This window comes from Ahaetulla prasina, chromosome 1 (assembly GCF_028640845.1).
Source record: "Ahaetulla prasina isolate Xishuangbanna chromosome 1, ASM2864084v1, whole genome shotgun sequence".
NCBI classification, from domain to species: Eukaryota; Metazoa; Chordata; class Lepidosauria; order Squamata; family Colubridae; genus Ahaetulla; species Ahaetulla prasina.
Genome location: NC_080539.1, coordinates 219,214,397 through 219,227,178, shown reverse-complemented (window position 1 = coordinate 219,227,178; position 12,782 = coordinate 219,214,397). Strand labels below are relative to the sequence as shown.

The 12,782-nt window shown below is 41.3% G+C and overlaps 1 protein-coding gene and 1 long non-coding RNA gene across 4 annotated transcripts in view; one reads left to right on the top strand and one right to left on the bottom strand.

The window, feature by feature from the left end:
* The window catches only part of STK39 (serine/threonine kinase 39), a 142,605-nt gene that overhangs the window by 3,484 nt on the left and 126,339 nt on the right, over window positions 1-12,782 (bottom strand). For all 3 annotated transcript variants that reach the window (XM_058191249.1, XM_058191257.1, XM_058191266.1), the window contains 2 exons: window positions 11,422-11,490; window positions 3,369-3,433 (listed from right to left, as the gene is read on the bottom strand). In XM_058191249.1, the coding sequence (XP_058047232.1) occupies window positions 3,369-3,433; window positions 11,422-11,490 (134 nt within the window). The remainder of the gene's footprint in view (window positions 1-3,368; window positions 3,434-11,421; window positions 11,491-12,782) is intronic.
* LOC131202366 (uncharacterized) overlaps window positions 1-12,782 on the top strand; it is a 59,318-nt gene that overhangs the window by 29,952 nt on the left and 16,584 nt on the right. The gene's annotated exons all lie outside the window — the stretch shown is intronic.

Genomic DNA, 12,782 nt, shown 5'->3' with positions numbered 1-12,782 from the left:
TCTCTGGTTAATTGGTGGATTTCAAATTACTCAACAATGGTTGAGTTTGGGAAAGCTCATTCTTCTATTGTTAGTGGGGATTACTAACACTAATGTACACTGATGATTGCAAGAACTGTGTGTGGGGGGGGGGGGCGGCAGCGGAAGTTTTGTTGCTAAGTATAAATCACATTTCACCTGCAGAACCCAAAATACTGCACAGTAACCCTCAAGTTATAACAGCAATTGGGATCACAATTGCTATTACAGTTGTAAAGGGTGATGTCACATGACCGTACTGCTTAGTGCTGGCAATCCCGGCAGTCCCAGTTGCCACCATAATCCCAAAAGATGTGAATCATTTTGCAAAGTGCAGGCCATGAGCTGGTTGAGGAAGGGCTGGCGGAGACTGCAGGCGGGAACCATTTACCAGAGCAACACGCAGTCTCCCTGCTGGCTTGCCCATTTGACTTTGCTTATCAGAAGATGATCTAATAAATAAATAAATAAATAAAATAAATAAATTGGGAAGGTTGCATATGATGATTGCGTAACTACAGCTCCCTGTGACAGCATAAATCGTGAGCTGGGCACTCAAGTGCTTGGATCACAATCACATGAATATGGGGGTGCTGTGATAGCCAGAACTTTGGGGACCATTTATATGTCCACTTTTTGCAGCACCGCCATAACTTTGAAGGGTTGCTGGATAAATGGAAGTCAGCCAATAACTATCTATAACAGGGGTCCCCAACTCCTGGTCCATGGATCGGCACCCGGCCGCAGCATGCCATGGGCCACAGAAACAAATGCAGGATGCAGGCAGCACACAAAACCATGTCCCCTCCAGTCTGGAGAAAAATCTCTCTCCATGGAACCAGTCCCTGGTGGCCAAAAGGTTGGGGGCCGCTGATCTACAATATAGGGAGAACAATTTGCTATGTTTGACCAATTGCAAAGATCATGCCGAGTCTGATATAGTACTTATAAGCTACTTTAGCTACTGAAAAATTAGTTCTTCAGACTTAAACAGGATTGTAATGATGGTGTTCTGTCCCCCACCTCAGTCCAGGAGGCACAAGCAATGACTTAATTAGCCGGCAATTCAGTCCACGGCAGCTATCAGCTCTGGCAGCAAACTAGCGAGCGTCTGCCAAGTTTCTCTGTTATCTTTTCTTGATGCCAGCGAGTCAACCAGGAACAAACAGTACTTCAGCTTAAGTTGTCTCTAAGCAGTTGATTTGTTCGCCCTGGAGTAGTATAGCAGCCCCTGCTGCTTTTATACACTGTGGAGTGTGGCTCCGTGATTCAGCACTTCCTAGGCCTGCCCCACCCCTGCTTCTGTTGTTCCCACCTCTCCTGTCTACGAAACCTAGGGTCCAACCAGGACTGATTGTCCTCAGCTGGGTCTGGGAGCATTGCCTGGGTGGGGGGAGATACAGGAGACAGAGGTCTCTTTATTTCTTCCACCTGGCCTGCCTCTGGCTCCTAGAGCTGAGCCAGAGAGGCTGGCCCTGCAGAAGGGAGCCCTGATGGCCCTTCCCCCTCACTCTCTGAGTCACTCTCTGGCAGGGGGGCATGCCCGGGGGGGGGGGGGCTGGAGCCACAATAGATGGCTTAACAGAACTGTTTCTAGATCATGACTTGGAGGGGGAGCAGTTGAGGAACCTGAATGTGCTATATGTTATTATTCTGACACAGTGATTACATTGTTTCCTAGTCCAATTATAAAACTGCATTCCACTTAGTCATAATTACTGCTGGTTGATCTCTTCGATGGCACCTCTCTCGAACTACTCGGCAACTGTTCACAACACAGACACACAAGGCGTCCCTGCAGATTTTATTCCGCAAATCACTGCTGGCTATATGGGCAGTGCACATCTCCACTGCAAGGGCAGTTGAGCCAGCACTGTCCAAAGACATTTCTGCGATTATGTAGCCAATATGAGGTCACAGAGCACACAGACGTATCTACACATTAATCCTTTACTGTACAGGTAGACTTTGGCTAATAACCATTTGTTTAGCAACCAATTGAAGCTACAATGGCACGGAAAGAATTGGCTCGCAACTAGTCCTCATACTTACAACCACTGCAATGTCCCCATGGTCATGTGATCAAAATTTGGGAACTTGGAAACAATTGCAGCATCCGGGAGTCATGGAGTCACCATTTGAGACCTTCCTAGCCAGCTTCTGACAAGCAAAGTCCGTGGGGGAAGCCGGGAACGGTGACACTCTTTCTCTTGAATCATCACAAAACACATCACTCTTTTCTTTAAATGGGAAGCCTAATACAAATGTTTTAAACCAGGGGTCTCCAACTGTGTCAACTTTAAGACTTGTGGATTTCAACTTCCAGAATCCCTCAGCCAGCAAAGCTGGCTGAGGAATTCTGGGAGCTGAAGTACACAAGTCTTAAAGTTGACAAGATTGGAGATCCCTGGTTTAAACAAATAAAAATGAAACAAGGGCTTACTTCAACAATGAGGAATAATAGTAGGCAAGAGAAGTTGCTCAATTCGGACGTTTTCATTTCATATGGGAATATCTGACTATCCATGAGCACTTTTCATTTCTCTCCATTTCTACAAGGAGCATTTTATAGCGAGATAAATGGCTATGGGAAGAGGAGGGAAAATTATTCAAAAAGTGTTTTGTTTTATCTGAGGGTCCAAGCTGACATGTATCTTCCGAAGGAACCCGTGATTTCATTTGCAAATTATTAAGCATGGGAGTGATGCAGGTCAAACAGGTGAATTGGGCCCCATGAAAAAAGCAAAAGCAAGAGGAAGTACGATGGGTGAACAAACAAACAAACTATAGCTGAGGGCAGCTAAACATCCTACAGCATGGCTAATATTATTGTCTTCTGGTCTTCAGGAAATCCATCATGATTTCTACAATTCCCAAACAGTAAGCTACTTACCCAGAAAAATGCAAACTTCACGCCAGATGCCCAAGCTTAGTTTTACTGTCTTCTTAAGAAATAAATTATTGTAGGTTCAGGGATTCAACTAACACAAATCAGAAAGTCTTACCGCTGTCAGCCAATACATGGGAGGCACCAGGAGATACAAGGACACAAGATATATGTCAGGGTTCTGTCAGCTCACCAGAGATTGATAGAGGAGTGCTGGCTTTTCTTTTCCTTTCTGATAAATTATGATTTCCAGCGAGTGAAATAAAAAAAAGCTACAAAGGCTGTTATCTGCTTTCTAACTTCATTTTGCATAGACTAATAAAATGCCTGAAAGGTCAGCGTTCAATTTAAAAAAAAGAGACTAATAAAGGCCAGAAATAAAGAAAGTACCTTGCTCAAAAAGATCAGTAATTCTTTTCCTATTTACTTACATTATTTCACCTCCAATGGTATTTCTACTTACCAGTTTAAAGGTTAATGTTTTCAAGGCTCTGGGGTCATCTACTATTTTCTGTAAATTAGCAGCAACTGGGGAAAACAAAGCATGAAAAGCATGGAGTATACACCAAGTGACACGGTATTTAGTTAATAAATACAAGGCATTTACGTACAAATAGCAGAATGAGGCATTTGATATGAGACATTTATAAAAGGAGGCATTCAGCCTGAAGTCAAGGTTAACGTAATTTTTTCCCTCCCTAGAATAAAAAAATAATGTAATTTTTCAGGAGTACCTTCATCAGGGTCATTCCTTGTTGGGCTTCACAAAGAGAAAATTGACAAATAGTATGTCTGTATCATGCCTTTAATTTTACATTTATATTCACTTTGAATGGGCATGAAAACCCAATAGCTAATGTTACTATGCATAATCTATTGCTAAATCTATTATTTATGTCATGTCCCACTCCTCCGCTGACGGCCGGGTCAGGGAAATCCGAATCAGGCGTGCCTCTGCAGCTCTGCCAAAGTCCTAGCAAAGTCCTCAAGGCAGGCAGGAGACCAGAAAGTGACTTCAGCAAGATATGTTCGACTTTGCCTGACTCAGAGAATGCCAGAAAGCAGATCCTTTATATAGGCCATGGGGTGTGGCTCCATGACTCAGCACTTACCAGGCCTGCCCCTCCCTTCCTTCTGACGCCGCCGCCTATCAATTCTTCTGAAGCGAGGGTCACTCCATTCGGCAGCTGTTGGTAATTGACCTCCCTCAGGCTCACATGCTGTGGGGGAGGGGGAGGGGTCTAGTTGCTCCGTTTGCCTGGGCATGGAGCCAGGGCTGGGGCCGGGAGGTGCTTCCTCCTCCTCAGCCTGTCTGGGCATGGAGCCAGGGCTGGGAGGTGCTTCCTCCTCCTCAGCCTGTCTGGGCATGGAGCCAGGGCTGGGGCCGGGAGGTGCTTCCTCCTCCTCAGCCTGTCTGGGCATGGAGCCAGGGCTGGGGCCGGGAGGTGCTTCCTCCTCCTCAGCCTGTCTGGGCATGGAGCCAGGGCTGGGGCCGGGAGGCATACTAGGACATTCCTCAGCGTTCGGAAGCAGATAAGAAGGCCCCGGCTGCGGTGAGAGCGGGCAAGACACAACAATTTATTGCTTTCATGAATAGGCTAGGAATGGAAAACCAAGCCACAAAATCAGCATCCTTTGTATACACATAAAAGTCGAGAATACTGAATATGGACTAATTTTCATTGTTAAGTACCGGAAGTGGAAGAACTACTGCTGTTGCTACCAGCATCATTTCCAGAATGGGGAATCTTGTACACCAAAAGTACCTAAATGTAAAATAAGATCCTTCAGTTCTATTCTGCCCTTCCTGCTTTCAAGTATTGAGCTCACTGGAGGATTTGGGGCAAGGTTAGAGTCTTGAAGACAAATGATACCTCCTTCAAATCCAGTTCCTTGTAGTTATTTCATGGATATATCAACATAGGTTTTATAGGCAACTGAAGAAGGTACAGGTTTACTGGTAAGCTTTGTCTTACAACCACAATAGGGATTCAAATTCGTTAAGCAACACAGATAAGCGACTCATGCCCAACTGAATGACCTTTATGGTTGCAGTCACTTAAGTGAATTGCACAGTCATTAACTGTATCCAGCAACCCCCATTAACTTTGCTTGTCAGAAACCGACTGGGAAGTCTGTAAATGGTGATCACCTGACACCATTTTGATGCTGCAACCATTGTAAATACATGCCAGTCACAAGACACCCAAATTTTGATAGCATGAGACCAGGACTGTCTCAGGCGATCTGTTATAAATACCAGGACTGGTTGTTTCACAAATGGTCACTAAACGAATGGTTGCAAGTCAAGGATTACCCATAATGGCAAAAGTATCAATAACATTTGCCATTAACTTCTGGAATTGCTTCTGATGTCTCAGTTGACCAGGACAACTTGGGGAAAAAAATGGACAGTTGTCCAACCAAATGTCCATGTAAAAAAACAGGTCTGACCCTGCTTAGTTTGCAAGCTTCTTGCCATTGGTCATATATATATATATATATATATATATATATATATATATATATATATTTATTTATTTATTTATTTATTTATTTATTTTATTCAATTTCTATACCGCCCTTCTCCCGAAGGACTCAGGGCGGTGTACAGCCAAGTAAAAAATCACAATATCAATATTAAAAGAAATTAAAACAAGCATATTATAAAATGGCCAAATTTAAAACGAATTAAAATATTAAAATATAAATAACCCAATAAAATTTTAACCCAATAAAATTTTAAGCCAGTCCCGCTTGAATAAATAAGTGCGTTTTCAGCTCACGGCGAAAGGTCCGAAGATCAGGTACTTGACGTAAACCAGGGGGAAGCTCATTCCAGAGCGTGGGAGCTCCCACAGAGAAGGCCCTACTCCTGGGGGCCGCCAGCCGACATTGTTTGGCGGACGGCACCCTGAGAAGGCCCTCTCTGTGAGAGCGTACGGGTCGGTGGGAGGCAAACGGTAACAGCAGGCGGTCCCGTAAGTACCCGGGTCCTAAGCCATGGATATATATATATAGAATCTGTGCTTGGAAGTATAATTGGTTGGAAGACAGCCAATGAATTGAGACCATATAATAACCACTGGAATGTTTTTTTGCACGGCTGGTTCTCAAAATGAATACCATGGGATGGAATTGTCCTTCTCCTAAAGGAAAAAAAACACAATCCAAGGATATTCCTGGATCTAGTTTTACCATCAAAAGCCCAAGTGGCTTTGGTGTCAAAAAATGATAATACAGGTAGTCCTCGACTTACAACAGTTCTTTTAGTCACTGTTCGAAGTTACAATGGCACTAAAAATATTTATGACCATTTTTCACACTTACAACTATTACAGCATCCCCATGGTCACACGCTCACAATTCAGATGCTTAGCAACTGACTCATATATGTATGACGGTTGCAGTGCCCTGGGGTCATGTGATCACCTTTTGCAATCTTCCGACGGGGAAGTCAGATTCACTGAACAACCGTGCTACTAATTTAGCAACTGCAGTGATTCACTTCACAAATATGGCAAGGAAAGTCATCAAACGGAGCAAAACTCACTTAACAAATTTCTCACGTAGCGGCATAAATGTTAGACTCCACTGTGGTCATTAAGTTGAGGACTACCTGTATATAATATAGTTATATATATATATAAACCACATAATAATGTTAAAACACTTTTAACTTTTGGTCTTGTGGGGCTGCATTATTAGCTGTCCAGGGCTTTAAGGATTTCCTGTAATTAGGAACCATGGGACCTTAAAGAACAGGAGGGAAAGTTACGTATAAAGACATCAACTAGATGTCTATTTCAAGAGACAAGGTAGGGAAAATAAATACACAAAGAAAAGAAAAGAAAACATGGCAAGTATTGACAGTTCTTGAAATAGTCTCTTGTCTTTGAATTACAGAGACCCTTGCTAATTAGAAAGAAGCTGAATGCTGACTCTTAGATAACTTTTGTAATGTAAACCAAACTTAGGGGAGTCACAGAATAAAACCACTATGGCTTTTCCAAAAGAAAGGATATTGTTTTTCTATCCTTCAGTAAATCCATGCTTTAGGCAAACTCCTGCAGGTAAACTCTCTGAGCTACTGAGAAATAATGATAATGTTATATCGTGTGCCATTTCAGTTAACTTTTGTTTTTCTTTTTACCATACTTTGCATGAAAGTAACGATCAGCCCTTCATTCACTCTTGCCAGAAATCTATTTCATGCATATTTTAACACCTCTGTATACATATTCAGAAAGAAAAATCAAATATAACTTTCATAAGCAAATGCGGCACTGGAGAATATTCCTTCACTGAAATATACAATTATTTTACAATGGAGAGTTCACATTCAGCCTATCAGGAAGAACTGTAATATCTAGCACGCTAAGTACAGCAGCTCTGATTAGTTAGGCTCTTCTTAGCTGTTCTGCTGGAATGTTAAACTTACGGTCCAATGGCACAAGACTTTCACTTTTCAGGACAAAAAAGGTTAAGTGGGGGTGAGGGTGAGGGACCTATTTGACTCAATCACTTTGCCTACTGAAGGTTCTAGCTGAGAGGTGTCAAACTCACGTCGTTACGCTGGCATCATGTGACCTTTTCTCCCTTTGCTAAACCAGGTGTGGCCAGCGCGTGACGCATCTGGCTCATGGGCCGGGAGTTTGACAGCCCTGTTCTAGTTGACCCCTCAGCATTTGCAGGAAGAGCAGATTGCGCAAATAACAAAGCCTGCGCGATTATGTCATCAGGTAAATGAGATGACTGACATCTGCATCAGATGATCAAACGCTCGCACATCTTCAGAGCATTTATATAATGAGATCAGAACATCTTATGTGTTGTGTTGTAGGCAGCAGTGCAGTTTACTGCCAAAATCACTTAGTTATAGCTGGAACACTTAACTTTGCTAAGTGTAGTTTTTTTTTCCCCTAGCAAGGCCTCTCTTGGCTTTTATCTCCAGCTCAGCCTCGATCACACGTTTAGCATTACATACATTGGCCGCCAAAAAAAGCCCATCTCTTCATATTCAATCTTCAGTGAACTAAAATGCCGTTTTGACAGGGAATAAAAGCTAAAACTGAAAGGGATTTTATAGATTTCTTGATTCACATTAACAAGCGTAACTACCGTATATACTCGAGTATAAGCCGAGTTTTTCAGCACATTTTTTGTGCTGAAAAACGTCCCCTCGGCTTATACTCGGGTCTATACGGCTTATACTCAAGTTTTTTTTTTTTTAAGCCCCTCGGCTTATACTCGAGTATATACGGCTTATACTCGAGGTTTTTTTTTTTCTTTTTTTCACATTTTACCGGACTGAAGCCCTGCCGGTGCAGTGAGAGGGCGGGGCGGGGGAGCCGCCAGCCTTCTCAGCTGAGGGAGGGAGGGTTTCCCCAACCGGTAGGTGCCTCATTTCCCACCCTCGGCTTATACTCGAGTCCCCAGTTTACCCCAGTTTTTGGGGTAAAATTGGGGACCTCGGCTTATACTCGGATCGGCTTATATTCGAGTATATACGGTACTGAAAATTATCCTTTCTTATCAGCCTAACACAGGGGTATCCAACTCAATTTCATTGAGGGCCGCATCAGGGTTGCGTTCGACCTCGGGGGGGGAGGGTTTGAGGGGCAAGGGGGGCGTGGTCAACTCAATGTTACTCGTATTGGATACTGTGGTGGCCCTGGCAGAAGTTGGGGGATCCTTCCTTTCTTCCTTCCCTCTTCCTTCTCCTTTCTTCTTCCTTCCCCTTTCTTTTTTTTCCCTTCCTTGCTCTCTTCCCATCTTTCCTTCTTTTTCTTTATCTTTCCTCTTTTCTTTTTCCTTTCCTGTGCCCCGGGCCCAGTTTTTGGCCATGATGGTTTCCTGGAGAGCTCTGCAAGCAAAAATGGGGGCCCGCACGCAGTCCCCCCCCCCCCCGCGACTCTCTTTTCACTGGCAGAGTGCTGCAGGAGACTGTCGCAGCCCTGTGGGCCAGATCTTAACACCCCATGGGCTTTGAGTTTGACACCCCTGGCCTAACACATCTGGGAGATGGCAGTAGAAGACTGCTCTAGTACATTGGAAGAATTTTCTCATCTTCCATAAGAGATTAAGACTTAACATTCAAATGCAGGATCATGTCAAAGAAAGGATCACAAGAAGAAATACAACTATCCCAATATGCCTGGATGTGGATATAGCTGTCTCTAATGTGAGCTGCCATTCAAGAAGTGGTTTTAAGGCACAACAGAGCTTTAAGACCCAAGCAGTAAGCTGGTGCTCCTCCAGGTTTATTGAATTCGCTTATCATTGGCCATGTTGGCAAGGATAAAAAATGAATGCAGGAGATGCCTCTCCAGCATCATAAACATGTTGTGTGGGTGCGCGTGGGTGCATGTAAGTGTGTCTATAGGAAGAGAGGATTACCTTTTACTTTTACTCTTACAAAAATCATCTGATCTGGAGCAATTTATTTATGGCTAATGCAAGCCATGTTTTCTAAATGAATGAATTCATGGATGACCCTGCTTTAGGAAATGGGCCATAAATCTTACTTTTATTAGAGGCATCAGGCTAAGTGCTGATTTATGGTTTGATATAAGCCAAGAGACTCTTATTCTGAAAAATGTATTTAAATTTAAGTTAGAGTGGAAATGACAGACATAACTAGAACTGATGAATTCAAGCAAAGTTACTTGCGCTTTGTACCAAATGTAAGATTTATCTTTTGAACAAGAAGTAAAAAGTGATTAAAAAGTTCAAGTTTCTCTATTTTATAGATACACCGATTTGAAATTATTTATTTCTATTTTTAAACCTATGTTGAACCTCATATCAAATCTTTTTAAACACCACACATGAAGCCTCCTTTAAATCAACACTACACAGAAAGTGTGCTTACCCCACACATACAATAAGACTTTCTAACTCTGCATGTTGTTGGAAGTTTTCAGGCTTACTCAATATAGTCATTAATATACAATATAAAGATATATTAAGTCAGTGAAAAATATTGCCCTGTTCATCTGTGTTTTCCAATTTTCTATTATTTATAGTTCATGAAGAAAATGAATAGAATCTCTGATCTCAAAGCACTTTCACTAAATTCAATTTTTGTATTTTTCTCACATCAACAACAGGTCAATTTTCTGCACATTTCACCTGAAAAATGGGATGTAATTCACAGGATTCTTTAAAATGCAAACAGAGGGAAAGAATGTATGCTACATTTTCCTTCCTGGGGGAAAAAAAGGTTCAATTTATCCTTGCCATTTCAAATTACAGAAAAATATTGATTTGAAGGATGGTAGGAAGAACTGTTTATAAACGAGGAGGTATACACTATAAAAAATGGCAAAATTTCTTCTATTTGATAGAATTATACTTTTTTTTATCAAACAGAAGCTCTGAAAGAAGGAAGTTTGGCTGGTTTAAATATCGGGTATTTTATTCAAAGAGATAGCACTGATTTTTCATCGTTCTGGAAGGTGACAGAGCTCAACCACAAAACAAGTTTTTGCTGCAACTTGCATCTCTCATGGGATAATATGAAATATTATGTGTCTCCCTTGCTCATAATTTCTAAAAATATTATGTATACACATAGATAATAAAAAAGAAAAATGTGTGAAGGTCCACAAATGACACTGTTAAGTCTATTTCACTGAATGAATCTACAGGTCGGTGTTTCTTTTTCTCAGTAACTTTAGGAAGCTTGGATTTCAATTCCCAGAATTCCCCAGTCAACATGCTGGCTGGGGAATTCTGGGGGTTGAAGTCCACATATCTTAAAGTTGCTGAGGTTGAGAAACAGTGCTATAGATCTTTGGCATTTTCTGGCAGATCTTTCCCATCAAAGTCCTAACAATTTCCAGCATTCACGTAAAGACAAATGCAGAACAGTGTCGACAATATTAAGTGGAATTAAAGTAAATTCACGATTTTATTGTCCTCCTGATTTAAACTCAAATTGAGGATTTTACTTAATTCTTCTCCACCCTGAGATTATAAAATGAAAGCTTGAGTTACAGAAGAGAGGAATCACCAATTTTGAACATACTTTCAACTTTTCCCATTTGATTGATACCAAGCTGGGAAAAACCACTTTAATAATTTCAGCTCCCAAGTAGCTGCTGATGTGGAAGACCCATCATCTATGAAGATCCTATAGAATCTAAATCCTTTCTCTGATCTTCTGAGGTTTACTGAAGCTATTAAGGCTGACAAGGGACAATTACACAATCGTCACAATCCAAAGGGACGTGTCAGAAGGAATAGAAAGGACAGAAGAAAACAGAGGTGCTAATATAAGATTTTTAGAACATAAAGACCAAAGTGAAGAAGGAACACCTGAATTAAACTAAAGTGAAGCATTTGTCTAAATCGTATCAGAAAATATACCTTGTCAATTGAAGAAAAAATGCTGTGTGTGTGTGTGTATTTTCATAAAAATCCAAGCACAGATGATATTATGAACGGGCCTGTATGCATTTAATGTTCTGAGTTTTGGGTATAACATAATCTCAGAATGAAACATAATTTACCTATAACAACATCATGGCCATCAACCAAGCCTGCAGAGAACAGCTCTTGAGATACACCATCTGCCGTGTCTGTAAAATGTGAAATGAATAGGCATTAGTCCTAATAAAAGTGAGAAAAAATGAAAAATAACAATAAGCCAAGGCAATTTGTTTAAGAAGTATATTTACTCTATGAACGTCCTTTGCCAACATGTGCTTAAATCAAAACTATTTTCATTAAAAACAACTTGGATTCCATTACTTACTACTCTGCAATTTCAACACGATAGGACCACACTGATACATTCTTCACAAATCCTATAAAGGCTTATTGTTTAAGTACCCAAGTTGTCTCATAACACATAATTGGATATCTTTATTCAAAGAGATACGTAAATGTAAGAATGTTGTTAAACAAGCATGGTTGCCTGACATACCATTTTTATTCCCTTTCCCCAATTTAAAGGGAGCAATTCCATTCACACAAAACATCTACAGCTAAATGTTATTGTAACCTGGAAGCCTCTTACTGGGTCTACACCATGGGTGTCAAACTCGCCGCGTCACATTGCTGTCACGTGATGTTTCACAACATTTTCCCCCTTCAAGGAGCTGTGGTGGGTGTGGTCTGTGTGTGACACATCCAGCCGGCAGGCCGCCAGTTTGACACCCCTGGTCTACACAAAAGTTTTGCAATTGAAGGACAGCACTAGCATTTCCTCATGAGGAAAAATTTGCCTAGAGCTGCAAATTAATATAGAAAGCTGCTGTACCTTTTGTAAGTATTGTTCATAGTCTATTCTAGCCTTCGTAAGCTATGTTGTTCCAACAATCTCAAGTTGATATATTCTTGTATTACCCTGCTTTTTGATATTTTCAGTGAGGAAACATTTTATGCCACAATCAAAATGCATTTGTCAGGAGAACTATATCAAGCCATTGTATCTTCAACTGTGTATATTGCAGATGTCAGAGAGAGACACAATATTGTTGTTTTATTTACAACGTTTGCATTGAGGTTGCTTTTAAAGCTGGGCAACGATAAAAATAAAAGGATTTCCAAAGGAAAGGTCAATTAAAACACAGCTGTCCTGAATAAAACATGGCTGTCCAGTTTTTTAAAAATTATCTACAAAGCTTAAACGTGAACAAGCTTTGGTTAAAGCAGAGAAGGGGCAGCCTGTAGCTTGGGAGAAGCTATTCCTAAAGCATCTACCATTCTTCCCTATTAGCAATCCAGTCAGTTTTTTTTCCATTATGCCCATTACAGGTAGTCCTCAACTTATGAGCACAGGTGGGATCAGAATTTCCACCGCTAAGCAAACTGGTTGCTAAGTACGTCATATTGGATTTTACAACTTTTTTGGGGGGAGGGGCAAAAT